The sequence below is a fragment of the Cyprinus carpio genome, chromosome A23 (assembly GCF_018340385.1).
Source record: "Cyprinus carpio isolate SPL01 chromosome A23, ASM1834038v1, whole genome shotgun sequence".
Lineage (NCBI taxonomy): Eukaryota > Metazoa > Chordata > Actinopteri > Cypriniformes > Cyprinidae > Cyprinus > Cyprinus carpio.
Window position 1 is genome coordinate 7,293,214 of NC_056594.1, and position 21,869 is coordinate 7,315,082.

The 21,869-nt window shown below is 34.4% G+C and overlaps 1 protein-coding gene across 5 annotated transcripts in view; it reads right to left on the minus strand.

The window, feature by feature from the left end:
• The window catches only part of LOC109071904 (neural cell adhesion molecule L1-like protein), a 38,899-nt gene extending 17,337 nt beyond the window's left edge, over nucleotides 1-21,562 (minus strand). The window contains exons 1-12 of one of the 5 annotated variants that reach the window (XM_042712843.1): nucleotides 21,338-21,562; nucleotides 8,406-8,590; nucleotides 8,103-8,211; nucleotides 7,159-7,349; nucleotides 6,746-6,868; nucleotides 5,395-5,565; nucleotides 4,060-4,086; nucleotides 3,522-3,621; nucleotides 3,233-3,414; nucleotides 2,231-2,365; nucleotides 1,290-1,430; nucleotides 680-791 (exon numbers count right to left, since the gene is read on the minus strand). In XM_042712843.1, the coding sequence (XP_042568777.1) occupies nucleotides 680-791; nucleotides 1,290-1,430; nucleotides 2,231-2,365; nucleotides 3,233-3,414; nucleotides 3,522-3,621; nucleotides 4,060-4,086; nucleotides 5,395-5,565; nucleotides 6,746-6,868; nucleotides 7,159-7,349; nucleotides 8,103-8,211; nucleotides 8,406-8,487 (1,373 nt within the window). In that variant the 5' untranslated portion in view covers nucleotides 8,488-8,590; nucleotides 21,338-21,562. Of the gene's footprint in view, nucleotides 1-679; nucleotides 792-1,289; nucleotides 1,431-2,230; nucleotides 2,366-3,232; nucleotides 3,415-3,521; nucleotides 3,622-4,059; nucleotides 4,087-5,394; nucleotides 5,566-6,745; nucleotides 6,869-7,158; nucleotides 7,350-8,102; nucleotides 8,212-8,405; nucleotides 8,591-17,290; nucleotides 17,385-18,389; nucleotides 18,517-21,337 lie in introns of those variants that run through there. The other 4 variants (XM_042712846.1, XM_042712845.1, XM_042712844.1 and 1 more) reach the window with 4 other exon arrangements.
• Nucleotides 21,563-21,869: the final 307 nt, after the last annotated feature.

Sequence of the window (21,869 nt, forward strand, 5' to 3'; positions counted from 1 at the left end):
AAAAAAACATTCAGTTTATTTCATTTATGTACATGTATGCATCACATTATGTTTACTATGTTATGTTAAAATAAAAAAATAAAAAAAACAACTAAAAAACAAAATGCAAGTAAAATAAATAAATCTTAAATATAGGCTTAAGTATTTTTTTAATTGATGGATAGGTACAATAAAGTAACACTTAATTAACACTCATACACCGTGTCCTAACCAGGTGTGACGTGATGAGAAACTGAATGTGAAAATGGTCAAACAGCTCAAAACAGCCAATCAGAGGCACTATCTCTGTTTGCACGCTCTTTCACATGCACACCGCACTGGGCTGAAGAGCATAAAACTACATACCGTATCTTGTATTTTAATGACTTCTTCACTGGACGGCATGCTTTTCATGGTTGACCTTGTGCAATTTGATGAACTTATCTTATAATCTCTGATTCTTCCATAATTAGTCTCACCTTGTCCAAGTTTGATGTTTAATATACATGAATACGTTACTTCAGTCCAATGAGATTTTAGATAAAGAAACCAAGCGACCAACAAAATGTAGCATCACTCGTTACTTGTCGCGGTTGGTTGAGACAAACTGATTAACAGAACAGAGACACCTCACTTGTCACTTATGTTGCATCTGGTTAGGACACATTGTTAAATTCACAACACTTGTTACTAAACTCACCAGTTAATGGTGGCAGGTGGTGAGCTGAAGACTTCGCAGTCCATAATCACACTCCTGCCTAACATGGCTGTGTACTCCAGATAAATCGGCGTCAGAATCAAAGGGGGATAATCTGAGAGAAAGCCAGACCATTAGTCAAGACATTCACATGCACACAGACAAACATCAAACAGCCAACGCGGCATATGGCTCACTTTCTGTGGTGTAGTTTGAAACCGAGGCACACTCCTAAAATCACAATTAAACTGTAAAAAAGCTATTAGCATATAAAAGAGCTCTTTTCTTCTGCCAGCTACAAATAGAAAACAGTGACCGAAGTAGTTCATATACACACACTCATGCACACATTTCATGTTTTCTTCTACAACAATTACGAATGAACAGCTGCTGAAACCCTTAAGCCATTGCATGTCAGCAAGAGCATCATATCATAATCAAAAGCAAGAAAACTTCAATGAGGACCACAATCCTCTCTTCTGGTGCTATGATTAATTGATACATGTAAATTAGGTGGGTTGTGCATCAGAAGTGCTGACCTATTAATGTGCTCTGAAAATCACAATATGATATTCATCTTCTTCCAGTTTACACAGGTAAGTGAAGTACTCACTCATGACAAGCACATTTGCATTGACAAGTAAGGTCCCGTGTCTGTTGGAGGCCTCACACTGGTACACTGCAGTGTCTCTCTGCTCCGCTCTGAGGATGATTATTCTGTCATCAAGCACTTTGTAATTGGTAGAAGGAAAATCTGGGGAGAAAACAAGCTTGAATTGACACCCAACGTGTTTAGGAGAGACTGTAAAGCTGTATTTTCAGCATCATTTCTCCAGTCTTTAGTATCACATGATCCTTCAGAAATCAGTCTCATATGCTGATTTACTGCTCAAGAAACATTACTTCCTATTATCGATGAAAACAGTTGTACTACCTAACATTTTGATGAATAAAAATAACAGAAATTTGAAATATAAATCTTTTGTACCATTATAAATGTTTTAACTGCTGCTTTTGATCAATTTAATGCCTCCTTGCTGAATTAATTTTAAGTATTAGTATAAAATCGTAATAAAATCTTACTGAACACGTGACAACATGGCTTGTTATTAATCATAATAATTTGAGATGTATCCAATGAACGCTCTCTTTTTTTAAGTGGAAATATTCAATGGCCAAAACTAGAAATTATGCATCTACTGTATACACAAATTGACTTTCAAAAATACACCCACTTTGAAAAACTGAGTAATAACTGATACAGCTAGCCCCTGTCTATTTTGTAATATTCCACATCATTATAGCAGCAATAAACTTGCAAGGGACATATATGGTATATATATAATTATATATACCAATGCATGTAAATTGTGCACAAATACAGAGGTAGCCACAAATGTACTGCTGTTTACAAAGTATAAATGATGAGAAAACACGGAAAGGAACAACAGACTGTTCTCAAAGCCAGTAATTGCACATTTGGCAGTGGCTTTGAGCCGACAAATTCAGTCAAATGGGCATGATAAGGGTGGGAGAGGAGGGGGTTTAACACACCATCAAGAGGCTGGCCATTTCTCTTCCAGGTGATTGTGGGTTGTGGTTTTCCTCTAACAGGACACTTGATGTGGATGTCAGATCCAATCTCTGCTAACCGACTCCTCACTGGCTCCTCCTGCCAGCTAGGTGGCTCTGAGACACACGACATATGAATACGGATCAAAGCAACGTCCTATTTAGAGCAATACTGCCCCCCTGTGTTTGTAAGTGACATGACTTTGAATTTTGTATTTGGTCATGCAGAATAAGGCATTAATATGCGTTTCATAACTACTAATAAACAGCCAATATGCTAGCAATATGCATGCTAGTTAATAGTGAGAATTATATATACGACTCATATAAAATACCTGAAATAGACTATATATTTATAGACTTATTTTGTTGTTTGTGATTGTGAATACAATGATATTTCAAGTAATTTTACAGAGACTGAACTCAACCAGAGCAATTTATTATATATATACATATATATATATTTTTTTTTTTTCTTTTTTTTTTTTTTTTTTTTTAAAATTTTCGCCAGCTACTGGAAATTACAAACTGAAAATTCCCTGGCATTTCCCAAATATTCAAAAATGTATTTGAAAACACTAAGTTCCAATAATTAACCTTAGTGAATGCATTAACTAAAATGATCTAACATTGAACAATATATTCATCCCAGTAATTATAATCCTTCTTAATGTTAGTTATTAAAAATGTTTATTGATAGCCCATGTTATCTCAGGTCATTAAATAATACTGACGAACAACTTTTGATTTGAATAATTATCAGTAAATGTTTAAATTAATTTTAATAATATGCTTTAGAAGTATATTTCATTGTTAGTTCATGTAGTTAACTAATGTTAACAAGCAAAACCTTACCGTAAACTGTTACCAATTATTCTTGTCAAACAGATTTACTGACTATAATAACTTGGAATTGTCAATAAATAACTAAATAAATAAATAAAAATAAAATTCAGGCTTAAGACCATGTAAATGTTTGCATACCCTCCACAACAACTTGGAAATAATGCTCAGCTTCACCAAGATCATTCTTGGCTTTGCACATGTATTTCCCTTCATCCTGATCTGTGACATTTGGTATTGTCAGTAGCTTTCCAAATTTCTTGATTTGTGTACGGTTTGGTAAATTTTCCCACATCTTGATAAATTCTACCGAAGGTGTAGGCCTGAGAAAAGATCAGAATAAAGCGCTGTCACTCTCTCTGTCAGTGGAAATGCTTTGCATCAGTGTAATGCTTGTAATCCTAACATGGCCACAGAGAAGTGAACTCACAGTCCTTCTGCTATACACTCCAGCTCCAGCTCTTCTCCTTTTTTTAGGTATGTCGTATAATGACTGGAGGGCACCAAAATGCTCGGCTTCCTCTTCTGAACTAAATGGAGACAAATGATGGTAAATCGCATCAACTAGGATAAAAAAAGAAACCTACCTCCATATCTGAACAAGAACAGGTTAAGGTTGGAACAACAATTTACAATACATTCTCAGAGTTTTTACAATTTTGTAAAGTGACAGAAGTTTTTGTCACATTTTGATGACTCTTACAACAGTAGTGTTCCTGTGGCTCAGTGGTAGAGCATTGCGTTAAAAGCGCAAAAGGTTGTGGGTTTGATTCCCAGGGGACATGCGTACTGGTAAAAAATATATAGCTTGAATGCACTGTAAGATGCCTGCTAAATGCATTAAAAAAAAGCCCTTACATATTGATCATTGCAACAAAAGCCACAAAAAAAAAGATAAGTAAAGGGCCTTTTGGATATTTAATAAGCAGCACATTTTACCAAATGTTACTTTGTGACATGTGACTCACCACTCGTGATGTTATTATCCCCCTGTCCTAAAAAAAAAAAAAATTAAAGAATTGACTTTTCAGCATATTTAAATAGTAATAAAAAGCATATAGACAATACATATATAGCATATATACAATACATAGAAATTCTATGTACCTCTACAAAGGATAGGTCAGGGTGGTCAACTAATCGTAAAACAATATCATTTTATCATTATTATTATTATCAGTATTATTATTATTATTATAATAATTATTATTATTATTTTAATAACATGAAATGATAAATCATAATATGTCCAGGAATGTTTAGGAAAGTAAACAGGGTTCATTTTGATGTCATGTTGATTTTAAAAGATTTACATTAGAGACAGTTACTGTTAAATAATTAGCATGACAAAGCACATCATGCTGACAACACACTAAAACCAAGCTGCATCTATAAATTGCATCCAATTTAATGTATCGCCATAATTACTGAAAATTGTAACTGTTAATGTATGTGTAATTTGTAATGTAAATGTAAAACTGTGTAAATGTAATGTATGACTAAATGTGTACTTTGTTCAGCTTTTGTTGTGCATAGCACAGTTTTTTGTGTCATAAGCACTGCATTTTCATGATGTTATGTCAAGCTAAAAATACTTAAAAAAAAAAAAAAAAATCCTGTCACATTCTGCTGTGCTTTTGTCCAGCTGTTCATGAAAGCAAGAATTGTCTTGCGTCACCCAAAACCAGCATAATAGGTCTTCACTGATGTGCTGAATAGTAGGTTAGTTGTGAAAATATGTATATAAACACAATAAAGACTACAATTCATTTTTAACTGTTTGGGGTCAGTAAGACTGTTTTAAGAAATTAATAATTTTATTCAGAAAGGATGCATTAAATTGATCAAAAGTAAGAGTAAATACATTTTAATGTTGTATGAATGCTGTTCTTTTGAATCCTGAAAAAAAAATGAGTAAAGGTTTCAAAAGAAACATGACGCAGCAAAACAGTTTGAAACACTGATCATAATAATAAATGTTTGTTGAGCAGCAAATCAGCATATTAGAATGATTTCTTAAGGATCATGTGACACTGACGACTGGAGTAATAATGCTGAAAATTCAGCTTTGCATCACAGAAATAAATTACATTTTAAAATATTTTTTTTGAAAAATGAAATCAGTTATTTAAAATTATTTTACTATTTCACAACATACTGTTTTTACTGTACTTTTGATCAAATAAATGAGCATAAGAGACTTCTTTCAAAAGACCCCAAATCTTTGAACGATAGTGTATAAAACTCTTTTCTATTTCATTTCCTTTAAAACATATCATGTTTATGAGATTCTTGCCACATACTTGGGTTGACCCTCAGGACCATGCGTGGTTTCTGAACAATTGTGCGTATCCTGGAAAAGGAGGCAAAACAGCAGTAGTCATCGTGGCTATCTGACAACAGTGTATTAGAGAAGTACAGATTCCCATTGAGGCCCATGGACACCCTCTCATTCTGCTCAATGTGTTGAAGATCTGAGAACAATACAGAGAGGAGGGTTAGATTAACATGAGCAACAGGACATCGGAGAGGGCAACCATCCAAACCACCCAGAAATAGTCCCATCTGACAGACTGCACAGCAGACAACAGATATCATGGGCAGAGCTTTGAATGCTCAGACATTCTTGTTCCTCACATGAAGTGTAGGTGGCTCGACATGATTAAGTCGCCTCTGCAGTTCAAAAAGTGAAGACATGTAAAATAATAACACTCAACATTTTTAATCAAATGCCTTGTTTTCAGAAGATTTCCTAACTATTTTTTTTTTTTTTTTTACAAAGTATTTCCTTAAGAGAAAGTTAATGCAATTTAGAGAGGCTCAAATTTGCCAATGGAGGTTAAAAATTATAACATTTTTGTTCAGTTCTGTGATTTCTGCTGCCAACTCATTTAGAAGAATACATAATGTTAAACAAGACTACACTTTAAACCCTTAAAAAATGCTAACATGCAATCTGGGTTATATGAAACACTTTTTGTAAGCGAAGAAATCTAAAATAACGAAAGGAATAATTGAATAAAGTCATTATTTTTGTTTTCTTAGCTTACAAAAAGTGTTCCCGTCACTTCATATAACCCACATTGCACGTCTGATGGCAGATGGAGTATTCTGATGATGTCTTTCATCCCTTTTATGGACCTTGACACTGTTATTTATTTGGCAGTCTATGGGACAGTCTCAAGCCTCCCGGTTTTCATCCAAAATATCTTCAATTGTGTTCCGAAGATGAACAAAGCTTTTACGTGTTTGGAACGACATGGGGTTAAGTGATTAATGACAAAATTTTCATTTTGGGTTGGAGTATCCCTTTAAGGGGTTTTAAAAAGCTAAATCGCTTATCCATAAAATGATTGATAAATAGCTTAATGATATGAAAGTTTCTTAAATATTTTAGTTTTTTAGCTGTAAATAAATAGCAACTTTATGTTCATATTTTTGTTCATATTTTGAGAATTATATTAGTTTGGTTAATTTCGTTGTTTGTTTCAGAAACATTTTGAATGGTTTTTAATTAATAGTAATAACCCAGATCTGAAGAAGTGATATTCAAACTAACAAGACATTAGGCAAAAGCATTAAACTGATCTGCTTGGATTCCTCTGTTTGGCAAATGTGATGTGCAGGAAACTGATTTAAAGTGTCTTGAACTACCATTGGTCATCCAGTACAGTTGCCAAGGTGGAATGCCTTGTGGCGGGTTACACTCCAAAACCACTGAATCGCCTTCTGTGACCACCGCTGGCTCTATCTTCTTCTTGGGAAACTTGGGAACCACTGTGAGCAAGTACAAAAACAACACAAATAAACAGCTTTAAATTCATATCAGTCAAGTGTAAGACAGATATCATACCAGTGAAATTGTCAGTAAGACATTATCAACATTAAAAACCAGTTCAGCAGCATCATGTTGGATGTGCTTAAGCGGTTACATGTAATATGCAAATTTCCTGGAACTGATCTGTGGAAATTTCCAATACTAGAATTTCTAGAATTCTGCTATATTCAATTCATGATAAGCATCTGAGATAATGTGTGGCAGGGGATATTTATGAACTGTGACTTACTAGGCACAATAAATTCTGATTCCTCTGACATTGCTGTTCCGAGCTTGTTTGAGGCGTAACATCTGTACTTTCCCTGGTATTTCGCCTTATCTTTAGTGTTGGGTATCAAAAAGGACCCACTACTTTCTTCTATAATGAGCTGAGAGTCTTTATGCAGGTCAAAATCCTTCCCATCTTTCGTCCAGCGGTACCTGTTCAATTAAAAACACACAATTGGCACCTATTAGACATGCAAATAAAAAAGGGAAAAAAGTAGTTTATTTCATCAAAATCAAAAATCATCAAAGGTTACATGGATGTTAAATGTTCTTCATGGAACCATTGATGCCAAAAAATAAAAAAATAAAAATAATATATATATATATATATATATATATATATATATATATATATATATATATATATATATATATATATATATATATATATATATATATATATATATATATATATATTTATTTATTTATTTTTTCTGTGCAAAGAGTGTATAGTTGGTGCATATATTAACTTTTCTTCTTATTATTATTCATTTAAATTTACTGTTTCAATCCTCTTTCTGTGCACCTCCTCTCATCAAATGCATAAATTACAACAAAAACAAAAACAATGTTTTTTAGATGTGATTCTATATTTAAAGACTTACTGATATTTATCAAATAATTCAATTAAAAAATGAAAAAAATAATTTAAGTTTTAAAACCACAACAAAATGTATTTTATTTAGACATAAATTCATCTTCGTTGTGCAAATGTGATCTGCAATGTCTGTTTTACTCTGTGGGGTGATGAAAAATTAACAGTGACAGATTTTTTTTTTTTTTTTGTATATATATATATATATATATATATATATATATAATATATATATATATATATATATATATATTTATTTATAGAGTAAGTGGCCTTCACTGGCATCCGTAAGTGCCGGACATCTCACTCACGTAGGTCTTGGGTTGCCTTTGGCTTCACACTTGAACAGGATGTTCTCATCATATTGTAAGGCAATGAGAGAGCCTGAGGTCTGAGCGGTGATGGTTGGGAGCTGCTCCACTACATGAAACAAATCACATGATAAAAGAGCCATTAAGATGGTCATCTGTGCTAAAAAGGATGCTTCTTTCTGGAAGAGTTTACTGGATAATAACATGTAAAACTCTTAAATAATGATCGTAGCCTCCAGTTGAAGTTACATTGATAAGAACAAACACCTGAGAGTAATTTACAGTACCTGTCCTGGCACTTACCGTGAGGAGGGAAATAAAGACCAAAGGCAGTGGAGAAGAAGGCAGACAAGAGCCCAACAATAAGGCTCCTGAGCCCCCTCATCCCAGCCAGCAGATAAGGACAAATTTGAAAGAAATGCTGAAAACACCCTCAGCAAATTGTTCTTTTAGCAAGAGCTCTTCAGTGTCTCCTCCGAGGAAAAGATCTAAAGAGACATAAAAGAGTACAAGAGTAAGACAGAGAACAAATTGCAATAAATCCTATACAGCTAAACTGAGAGGAGATTTGAAGAGCTGTCCGCTTTGAACTGGTAATCTTAGGTGTTTTACAACATTTGGCTTTATAGCAGGTGAGATGCTTTTAAAACATTTTCACCTCAAGCAAAAGCATGATTGATGCAAATCGTCAATGTATTCTGCAATAAAATATAGGAACTGTGTCCGTGTTGTGACACTCTTTCTCCCTCCTAGCTATTAAATACATTAAACTTGCAATTCAATCATATAGTGACTTGAGTAGCCTGCACCCTTTCTGCGATGAGCATGTTTTTAAAACCTCAATAAAAACCCATATTGACATAATTAAAACAACACAACAAATTTAATTATTTAATAAAATGCCCCATTAAATGCTATATAATGTGAGAGTGTTGAGTGTGTATGTGTGGAGGTGTGTTTGCGCGAGTGTAGTGTTATTGTGGGATGTGTTTGTTACTATGCTAATTATTATGGAACTCTGTATTTAAATATTCAGATTTGTGATTGTGTGTTTGTGGGGTTTTTTTTTTTTTTTTGCTGCTTTAATACCTTAATTTCCTCTTTGGAATAAAGGAACACACACACATTTTTTTTTTTTCAAAGAAATCAATATAATATTTTAACAGAACAGCTTCACGAACTGCTGTTAATCACTGTTAATTATTAACATTTAAATACATTTGTCTGCAAAATCATGTCACTTGGTGCAAAAAAGATGCACAAACCTATAAAAAAATAAATAAAATTATATCATAAAAAGAACCAATTCAGACCCTCATTATTCATTAGCGTCAATAAAAATAAAATAAAAGAATGACCCTTTTTGGACAGGATGAGGTTAGTTCAGGTTGTAAAATGTCATGTGATGCAGACAGTCACTTGCTCCATTTCGAAATGAATCACCCTATTGAACGAACTGGCTAAATGAATGACTCAGTGACTCACTCATAACAGTTAGTGTCTGTTTTCATTTCAGATTAAAAGCATAATTAGATTTTTTAGCATTTCACATTTACATATTCAATATTTTATTTTTAAAACATTATTATCATAGCATGTTATCCAATTTTAATTGCAGTGTAAATGCATTCATGTGTAAATGTACCTAACAATTCAACTGCAACTTATATGCCACTTTGGCAATGCAAAAATTAATTTGTTGATACTAATTTCATTTGATTGGTAACAGCTCTATAATGCCTTATTATAATAATACAATTTTTTGCTTATTAAAAAAAAAAAAAAATAAAAAAAAAAAAACCATCCATACATCAAAAAAAAAACCTATTATAAAAAGGTAAAAATGCCCCTGAAAATCCATTAAAGGTGAAAAATATCAGGCTTTAAAGTTCTTTTACTGGGGTTAACCAGCCATTGCGCAGAGTATGAAGAATATGAAAAGCTTTGGATGTCAGCTGCTAAACAAACCAATAAACAAGCCAAAAAACAAAATCAAAAAAACAATCAATAAAAATAATCACTAACAATAAACACAAAAAAAAGAAACAAAAAAATATAAAGACACAAAAAAACACACCACATAGCATTGTCATTCAGTTTAAACTTTTCTTGAAAATAGTATAAAGTTTCAAATGACATGAACTTGGGCGTTAATGTGAGCAGAATGAAATAAAAATCTCTAGAAAAAAATGTCAGCATCTGCAAAGTCAAGACACAAAGGTTGCAAGGCTACAATGAAAGCCATCAGCAGAGAAAAGAATTTCACATTGTTTATTTCGCTGACTCGTATGATGAACCGTGAGCGCAGGCTCATTCCACATATAATCATTTACACACAAGCTGCAAAGAGTCAAGCCGCCTCCACAAATTATGAGCATTAACCTCAGATTAACTTTCCTGATCCAGAAGTGGCCAGATTGTCTCACTTTCACCCCTGGCTCATAATTTGGACGCTGCGTGGACAAGTCTTCCCCTGTCTCACGAAGAGTGATCAAAACACCTGGATGGACTCGAGGAATCAGCACACTAATTGCCCTGACAACAGTGATGCCCTGAGATACTGATTTTGCAAAAGAGGAAAAGTGTATTCAGAATGATAGTGGTTCTGTACAACAATTTTAAAGGGCTAAGTGATACCAGGGCCATCCTAAGTTCATGCGGGGCCCGCATATATAACTGTGGATGTTTGCTGTAGAGATAAATGGGAATGATAGGCCCTTACAATTTATGTATAATAATAAAAAAAAAAAAACAATAAAAAAACTATGAAGAAGTGGAGGACTTCCTTAAAAAACCACCCTTTCACAAAACCTCCAAAAAAATAACATAACAACAAAGAAGACAGACAAAAAAAAAAAAACATATGCATAAGGTTTGGATGAAGAGGTTTAAGATGCAGAATGTATGGATTTTGACTGCATGGATTTGTTAACTGCTTTAATCACATTGGAGACTCATTTGTGAAACTATTAAAATAGCTCCAATATGGGCCCGGTTCCCCAAAACGTTCTTATTGCTAAGTAGTTCTTAACCTATTCCTTAACCTCTCTCTTAACCTTATGGCACGATTCCCGACACATTCGTACGCTAAGTATATCTTCTGTAAGTCACACTTTCGTAAGGTTGGTCTGGATCATTCGTAAGCTCTCTCTTAGCGTTGTTTGAGCTCGAGACGCTAGTCGCCGCCACTGTAGCACTCTTTAGAAATCAGCGCAGCGCAGTACAAGTCAATATGTTGACAATGTTGTGGCTCAACAATGATTTTATGTAATGGACATTTTTAATAAATATGTTCGCAATGGATACAGGCATATTTATGAAGTTGACTTTATTTGGTATCAGAACTAATATGGTGTTAATTAGCCGAGGCTATTTCGTAATGTCATTAAAGCGTTTAAATTGGCAATCACTTTTGATAATTAAAATCTGGCAAACAATTTGGCTCTAAATGGCTAAGATCTATAAATGGGTAAGCATGGTGGTGTCCAGTAAGCGACCAACTAAGGCAGCGATTCAACGTGTCCTTCTATTGAATCAAAGACGGCGCCGGCCGCGGAGCCGTTTAGTCCATGTCAATTTTTTTATTCGGCAAAACTTAAGCCCTTTTGACATTTTGCCTGACGTGGCTATATTAAAAAAAATTCGCCTCCCAAGACAACTCATTATGGAGCTGCTGGACCTTCTCAGACCTTGCCAGGCCAGGCTAAGGCGGCGGAATTTTGCTTTAAGCCCTGAAGTCCAGCTGCTTGCAGCGCTAAGGTTTTTTGCTACAGGGAGCTTCATCGAGGTCGTGGGAGAGGGCTACGGCCTAAGCAAGACCTCGGTGTGGAGGTGTGTCCACACTGTCACCAACGCCCTTCTGCGCCATGTCGATTGTAAAGTACCTTACCATTAATATAAAAGTGTATTACATCATTTTTAGAGGTCGTTAAACCCATGTCAAGAAGCGGCACAAGTGGCACAACGGGATAAGGAGGGTGGATGATTAGCGAGGGATACCCGGTTCGTCTACCCGTCCCCAACATATCGTGTGAACAGTATTACTGACAATTTGATAATTTAATTAATAGTCTATATTTTACGGATTACTTAAACTATGTTTAAAATAAATGTTACTGGAATAATTTGAGGAATGTTTCAATTGCATAGAACGTGTTGTTCTTTCTTAAACGCCGTAATGCACCTTTCCGCGTGAAGTGGAAAAAATCGATTCCTGAGCAATCGATGCCAACTTATTCAGCACCAACTTCACTTGGGACAGCGCCTTTGTAACGTCGAACGTAAGAGGCAGCGCTGTAAAGAAGCTATCTAAGGGACACTTCGGGGAACACACTTAGGAACATAAACAACTTTGGTAAGATATATCTTTCGAGTCTTCTTAGCGCGCTAAGAGTGAGCGTTATCGGGGAACCGGGCCATGAACATTTTACATGATTTTTCATAAAAGTTTTCATAAAAGGTTATGAAATGACATTTATTTTGAAAAAGTACACAGAAGTTTGGGGCTGGAAAGATTTTTGAAATATAAGTCGCTTATGTTTATCCAGGCTGCATTTGATCAAAAACACAATATAACAGCAATTTACAAAATATTATAATTTAAAATAGTTTTTTTTTTTTTAATTATTATTATTTGTATATATTTTAAATGTAATTTATAACGTGATGGCAAAGCTGAAATTCCAGCACAATTGCTCCAGTCTTCAGTGTCACATGATCCTTCAGAAATCTAATATTATAATTTGCTGCTCAAGAAACATTTCTTATTATTTTCAACATCGAAAACAGTGCTGCTTAATATTTTGGTGGAAACCATGATGTTTTTGGATGAACAAAATGTTCAAACGAACAGTAGTGTTTAATAGTAGTGTAGTGTAGGGCTGGGCGGTATGATGTTACAGTGGAATAAAGTGTCTGTCGTTAGAGATTTTGCTATATCTTGTATTCCGTGGTATGCAAATATATCTGCATAACATAGCACTACTTAAAAGTTATATACACCTTTGAGTGATAAGGAAATAAGCATGAATGAGAAAATAAAGTGTGATGCACACTTGATAGAGTTAACAATTGCAATAAGCAGTGAAAAAGAACCCAATGCGTTGCTTGTGCTGACTGACACACACATACAGCATGCTATCACGAAAACAGATCTCTTTCATTTTTTATTGTGCTTGAATGGTCAAATATGCACACAGTTCTGTCAAAATGCCCGTTGTGTGAAGTATTCCTGTAAACACAGTCAGTTATGTGTTAAATAATTGTAAACAGTTGGGTGAAAACCAATTTCTAATTACACATTACACTTGACTGAATCACTTTTGGGTCTTTAATAAGAATCACTTCATGTTTGATTGATAAAGTGAGTGAAGACTGCGCAGTGTTTTATTACACTTTATTCAATTTCTGTAATATTTCTTATTACACGTTAAATTAAACTAGCCTACTGTAACTGAATACATTAAAAGTTTATTTCATATTAATTTGTTCTATTTTGTTTGTAATTTGCTTCTTTTTCTTGTTTTATAACAAAAAACAAAACAAAATAAAAAAAATAGCTATACTGAGATATATATCATTGTCGTTAAATAAAATTTCTCACATCATGAAATAAGATTTTGGTCATATCGCCCACCCCTAATAAACACCCCTAAGTGTATTTATAATGCATTGCTAATCGACATAGGCTTTTTTTCTTTTTTTTCTTTTTTTTTACAGTATATAAACTCTGTTTTTGGACTAACAAATTTTTTTTTATAGTACAATGACTCTTAGAAGATTACATTTCTCAATTCTCAGTTTGAAGGGTTATTTCACCAAAAATAAAAATAAAAAAATAAAATCACCATTTACTTACCCTCATATCGTATAAAGCAATTGTGTCTCTTCAGAAAAGTTGGATTAAAACGGCTGATTCATATACAGTAGAATTATTTTATAAGCATCGAAGTTTAGGTGGAATGGACTTTAATCTGTGGAATTATCTGAACAACATAAGCCATTTGCTATGAAACTATGTGAAATGTTACACTTTCACTTTAATTGCAACCTCACCACAAATTCTATTCACAAGTCTACATTTCACAATAGTAACTTTCAGTGTACTGAATAGGAGTCTTGTTGGGTCATTCAAGCATCCATCTGCTTTAATCAACTCCTTGTACACAACAAGACAGTCATAAGAGTTCACCCATCAAGTAAAGGTTTAATGTTCTGCCAATTACCAATTACAAGCAGGAACTGAAAGATTACACAGTACAATAAATCACAAACGTCTACATTTTAAACAGAATCCAACACCTGGCCATTACACAATGCCAAAAGCTACAGTACAGACATCAGATGCCAATAGAAGACGTATGAGATTAGCATGCTCTGTTTCCTCCACACACTGCAGGTGTGTGTGTATCTAAGTTCCTTTTAAAAACTGCCCCTTTTGTCTGACTGGTGCATTCAATGAGGACTGTATCAATAAGATTATACCAACACCAATGGATACAAATACAAACCTTGGTTTAACTAAACACAACATCATGTAATTCATACATATCACAGTACAGATCCCTTAAATCAATGCCACAATTAAATGAATCAGTAGTAAAATAGGGCTGTGTAAAACCAAATGTCAAACAGTAAAAGTAAAGAATACGAAAGTCACACTGCACAGGGCACACAGTGACTATCCTGTTAAAATGTATCCAATCTTACAATTAGATGTGAATGATTCAGTAACTTCACAGTTCAATATTTTATATATATATATATATACAAATATATAAAATGCACTTCAATTCATGAAACTGGAAATGAACATGGAAATTTCAAAACATTTAGATTTTTGCTTTTTCAAACTTACATTGTTGTCCAAACACTGATATTAGGGTACCATTGAATAGTATGAATTACATCTTAATTAACAAGCTCTTTTAAAACCAAATGTCTGATGCTCTGTGACATGCTTGGAGATAATGAAGGAACGATAACTCTTTATTTGCCACACAAAGTATAAGAATTTGCCTTCCCACTTACCAATTAAAATAACATACCAGATTTAAAAAAAGGAAGCAAGACAGTGTTTGGTGGCTTGACACATGCACGTTGGAGGGGAAAAAAAAACTTTTCACTTTGTGTATTTGAGTGGTTCTTAAAAATATACCTAGAGGACTGGCACTTGAAAGCAACTTGAAAAAATAGTGCATGTTTTATTGCTGTCACACCTTCCTTTATATCAGTGGTTCCCAAACTTTTTTGTCAGTGAATACCTTAAGCCTTAAAGTCATGCTTCACTTCACTTCACTTCTACTCATGCTTTGAATTGACAAATCCTTGAGCTTTTAGCTTGGCAGAATATTGGTGAAATGCGGTAAACTTCTGTCCACAAAAATGTTGCCAAATATCGGAATGCAAATGTAAATAAAGCAACATAGGCTCATTCGAAATACATGACCCTAAATACATTTCAGCAAAAAAAAAAACAACAACAACAACAAAAAAAAAAAAAAAACGTACAAATCACTGCAGTTTTCAGTTGAAATGAACACTAGGGGCAGTAAAACAAATTTTATTCCTTTTCACACAAAGTAATAAAGCCTAATTTTCGCACAATTACTGCAGGAATATTATGTCATATTATGCAAAACGAATTTAACATGCTGCAAGATTTCAAAACTGATACTTCTCAAATTTATCGTCACACATCCAACTTAACATAAAAACATTTTCATATGTAGTAGGTTTGTTAGGCAGCTCACACAGTATGGAGTTGCACTTGAGTGGTGAAAAGCTCAAGTATGAATCCTGTGAAACTATGCTTCAACAAAACAGTTCAAACCTGCATATAAGGAAGATCAAATGGCACGTTTGCTTCAAAAAATGCATTTTTATAACAGTTTTGCATTTGTTAACACCATCGGGTAGGTTTATGATTTGGTATGGTGTAGGGTATATTTCCAACACGATAGATCATTAATTTTTAGCGACACTCCCTGGATATTTGAATTATGAACCGCCGCAATATATCAACGTAAAAAAAAACATACCAGGGTCACGTATTGAACCTGTGTTTTAGCGCCACTCACATGACTTTTCACTTTGAAACTGCGGCGAAACGTGCAGTAAGGTACATAATAACGGTGTTGCAAAAATGTATTTAGAGACACGTATTTCAAATGAGCTGAAATAAAACAGACCTGGTGCACATTGCGTTCCCAAATGCATATATTACTCTCACATCAAAAAGCGCTTGCAGAGAATGAGTTTGTGAGAAGCAGCATTTACTGTGAACCAAGTCGCTCTGAAAACACTATATTATAAGCTTGACGCATTTAAATGAACACAGTGCTGCTCTTCACTCTAAAGCATGCAGCGCAACCGAATCTATACTTCTTTAATCAAAATGTTCTTGATATTTACACAAATAAGAGGTTACAAGTTTCAGAACTCCCCAGTTTAAAATATGAACTATTATTTTGTACCCTTCACAAATACCTCAAGTTGAATTTGGGGGAATTGTGAAATCATTACCGTATGTAATCAGTGAGGTGCATTCTGACCAAATCATATCTGTACAACAATCACAAGAAGGAGAGCGATACTGCTGTTGGATAAAGACGTTGAATTCGAGAGTGGAAGTAAAAAACTGCACCTCCAAAAACTTTGCACAGCCTTCCTTTCAAGCATTTCGTTTGAGTGTTGATAATAAAATCAGTAGATACCTGTGTACATGCAGCCTCTAATGTAATACGACAGTAATAACAGCACTTTTAAAACTATATACTGAAAATTAAGCACTTAAGTGAGCAAAAACAATTACCATTTCAATCGCTGTGGTTGTGCTGTTTCAGTTTCTTATGACTCCAGCTTAAACACGCATGGCTCTATCACAGCACTTGCCATGTTGAGTATCAAAACGCACAACATGCTATAAAGGAATGTGTGGATATGATGAATGATCATTTTGACAAATATTGGACCTTTTTGGTGCAAAAAAAAAAAAAAAGGCAAACTTTGTAAACTTACCTCGAGAAAAATCTGAAACTGCATTTCATGACTTCTTAAATGTTGCGTTTAATTATAATGAACTTTTCATTAACTCACCCTCATTTGAGAAACCCTGCATTATACGAAAGAGCAGCATGCAAGACACATTTCACAAAGAATAAAGCCAAGAAACAGCTTACAGACTGTACCATTTAGGAAGAATCAGAGCTGTGCAAACTACGTCCATTAATGTAGTGTATTCATTAGTGCTTTACATTTCTTGTACAGTATGTCTTTGGTTATTTATTGAACAGATTACTCAGTTATTAAAGCTCCTTGAGCTGTAAAAGTAAGAGCAAAGGCCAAAGTGGGCCAGGCCAAAGCTGATATCACTCCTCTTCTCTAGAAACAAGTCTAAGGACTATAAACCATTTAGTAAGGACAGGGTTTGTCATGATATGTCTCACGTAATGACATCAAGCAATACAGGCCATGTTTCAAACATGCAGTGATACTGTTCATCTTCAGAGCTATGTGAATGTGTCCATAAGGGATAAGGATAAAACTCAATTTAATTTAGCCCTATTTCATATTTAGTGTTGCTGAAAATATATGTATTGCTTTAACTAAAAGAATTTACATCTGCAGGTGCTTTTATATTTACATAATTAAATCATAACAAACTTGTTGTAACTGTACAGTTTCTTTTTGTACACAAAATGTAATATATCAATCTTCTGAAATTAAGAAAAAAAAAAAAAAACTTTTTATATACTCAATATATTTAGAGAGCCTGTAGTTTTCACATGTTGTAGCTAGTCAACTACAACCTTCTGCCCTATAAATATGTATCTTAAAGAGATGTAGTGTGGTGACCTCTGCAAACCTGACCTCTGCAAGCCTGATGCATCTCATACATCATTCAGAAACACAAAACCAGTGAGATCTATAATTCTGGCAAACAAATGGCACATTTAGAGCAACAGCACTCATAAATGAACCAAATACATCCACTTCAAATCATATTGTAATTATTTACGGATCTATTTTAAATGAACAAATTAAAAACAATATGCGCAGCAAATTACTCAAACAATGAAGCTGAGTAAGACAAACTCACTGAAGCACATGGCTGAATATCATCCATTAATCCTAGAGGATGAATACAGAAAGTTATCACAGACCAACAACAGAGAAAACTGCTGAGGCTTAAAGGTACATCTTCCTCGTTTGATTCACTGTCACCACACACTTTAACCATTAAACAAACAGCCAAATAAAAAGAACAAGGAAACGCTTTTTACTTACAAGTACACACTCACACATACTGTATGCAGTCAAGACCCAGAGGTGGCAGTAATAGAATTACACAGCATTCAGACTGAGCATCCAAACTCTCAGCATGCTCTTCAAATTCCTACACACACACACACACAGAAAGAGAGAGAGAGAGAGAGAGAGAGAGAGAGAGAGAGAGAGAGTCTGAAAACATGCCCCGTCACTCCAGCAAAGCACTAAATGGGATCCAGTGAGGAGACATGTCGTTAAAGCCTCTCACTGGGATAACCTTTGACAAGGATTGACATAAAGCCTGATCCGCCAAGCTATTCACAAACCATTAAAGAATAGTCCAGAAAGTGCTGGAATTCCTGTCTACATAACTCAACACATCAAAACAACCTTGACATGAAAACACAGCAGTCTGGAGAGACTTTGCCACTGAGCTATTTGACTGAAAAAAACAAACCTTGAAATCATGTTTTCCTCCTATAATCATTCATAAACAAAAGAGCATGATTTGATGAGCAGTCAAGTAGGAACCTGCTTTGATTAGTAATAGCATGCAGCTTGTCAACAGTGAAAATCCTCTTAGCATAAAGAAGACTATTGTCTTAATTCCTAATGCTGTCTTCTAGGGTCGGCAGATGAACACCGATTGCATTGTGCTGAGACAAATCACAATTGCTTGTTGATAAAAAACAGCATGTGTTGAAAGTCACAATCACATTAGACAATTTTTATGTTTATGCTCAATTTGATGACTAACGAGTGGAGTATAATGATTTTTCTTTAGTGCTTTGTGTCATTTTGTGGTCTGTTCAGCCTGCCTATTGTAGCCTACTTAATGCTTTCTACCACCATATGGCATGTAGAAAGTACAAACATAGCCTTAATAACAGAGTGAAGAAAATACTCACTTTACACTTTGTCTCAGTACAGCTGAACATACATAATGACATTTAAACACAAAGAAAGCAAAGTGTAGACAATGGGCACGACGTTTATACTTTTTGCACATAATGTGCACACTGCAATGTAAATGTTATAAAGAAAGGCACGTTAGAACTAGCAATGATGACAAACGTTGTTGGAGTAACAAGGAGGGGAAACAGATGTGAGAATGCTTTCATACAACAGTTCAATAAACAAAAAGTTAATGTAGAGCTACTAATGTTTTTAGCTACAAAATTGCCACTTACTTTGATTCTGCAATGAAGATTGTTTAAAGTGGAGCAACAGTGAAAATCACACAGTAACTTTGTAAATGATTCAGAGTTCTTAAATTGGTTAAGTAAATAATTCAAATGATTCATTCATATAGAATTTAATACTCTGGATACTTTTCAAACACTTTTATTCAACAAGGACACATTAATTGAACAGTGATAGATAGATGATAGATAGACAGATAGCCTATATTGTACCAGGATACTGGTTCTGAATTCCAAAGATTTGTCAACTTCAACATGTTCATAGCATACCAGTGTCACTGCAAACAAAACCCCAGCCTGCTGTGACAGCTGCCTTTTGACCTTTGTCTGGAGCAAACATACTCATTAATTCATCATGATTCACCGTACTACAAACAAAACTCATTATCTTTACACCAGAGGTTCTACAACATCATTAATATATTTAAACAACACTAACAAAACTTTAAAAATGCCAGAAAGTAGGTAAAGACAATTAACAACTAAGCCCTGACACAGAAACATTCATTCATTATATGCGTCACAACACAAAAGCACATGTAATTAAAGCAGGTATCTCGGCCCACAGATGACCTGTACGTAAGTCTTACAACCACAGTGTTAGAGTTACTTTAGGACACCTTTAGGACACCTGTCATATATGAAACCAATTTTGTAAGATTCGTCATATTGCGGTTATTCATGTTGGCTGGTTTTGTGTGTAGAAAGTTTGAGGCTTTTGGACAAGTCACAACGCATACACACATTCCCACTCTCTCTCTCTCTCTCTCTCTCTCTCTCTCTCTCTCTCTCTCTCTCTCTCTCTCTCTCCCATTTCCTTTCTTTCTGTTTTCCACTACTATATATGCTACAATTAAAAATGCACACTACTGTTCAAAAGATTGGGGGCAGTTTTTTAGAGTTTTAAAGTTTGCTCACACAGGTTGCATTTATTTGATCAAAAATACAGTAAAAACAGTAAGAATGTGAAATAGTTTTACAATTTAAAATAACAATTTTCGAATATATCATAAAATGTAATTTATTCCTGTGATGCAAAGCTGAATTTTCAGCATCATTACTCCAGTCTTCAATGTCACATGATCCTTCAGAAATCATTCTGAAATGCTGATTTTACAGCTTAAGAAACATGTTGATATCAATTTAATGCATCTTTGCTGAACAAAATTATTAATTATAGTTTATTTATTTTAAATCGCTCTGAACTTTTGAACGGTAGTACCATATATGAATGTCATTGCAATGCATATACTGTATATATGATAAGCAAACATATTATATGGATTTGTATTATAGGATATGCTAAAAAAAGCCTACTGTTTGAGGCTACTGTATGCACACAAATGCAAACAAATCAAAAGTAATTAGCAGACCTTACAGCTACTGTTCATCAGACGACAAAGCAAATCAGTCACAAATCCAGCATGTAGCTCAAACTTTAATTCCTTCCTAGACAGAGAGGTGTTGAAAGGCACACATGTGTGTATGTGCATGAACATGTGATTTGCATGTTGAAGCATGCAAATGATTTTTTCAAACATTTTTTTTTGTTTACCTTTTACATTCTTTCCCCATTAGTGTAATAAGCATGTGCTTGTTTGCTCCCAAAATTCCAAAGTTACTGTACATTGACATACCATAAGTTCTATAGCACACTTTTAATATAAAGTAAGAAATTACATTTTCTGCATAGTAAGCAGTAAAATACAGTAAATTAACAGTTCCAGGAAATGCACAATATGCAAAACAGACAGATCCGCTTACCTTTGATATCCTGGCCTGCTCACGCTGTTGTTCCTCTGACCTGCATTAATACAGTAAGACCAAACAAGCATGAACTCCACTTGCTGGAGCACAAACACTCATATACAGAATGACAAACCTCTGTCAGGTCACGGAAAGCTAGAACCAGTAATACCAGAAGTAGGGAGGTAACTGTAAGGCTAAACAAACACAGAGACATGGCAAGTCAATGGGAAGCGTGTGGCTACATATCCTGATTCTAGATAACCCATTTCGAAAGAATACCATTGAATCATGAAAAGCTTTAGTGGCTTGCACAATAGGGCAGCATTTGGAATACAAGTCCATTTAATTCAATTTAATTCAGTCTGACATGATAACCAATGAGACTTTATTCTAAGTTATTAATGGCTTTCTTCGTCTTACAATGAAGTGAATGTTTTAAATATCAGGATAGGAGAACAGATATCCCAGTTTTATGAGGTGTGTCCCATTATCCCATCAGTTTGCTAAATCCATTCATAAAGAAACATTTTCCAGATGTTAGACTCAC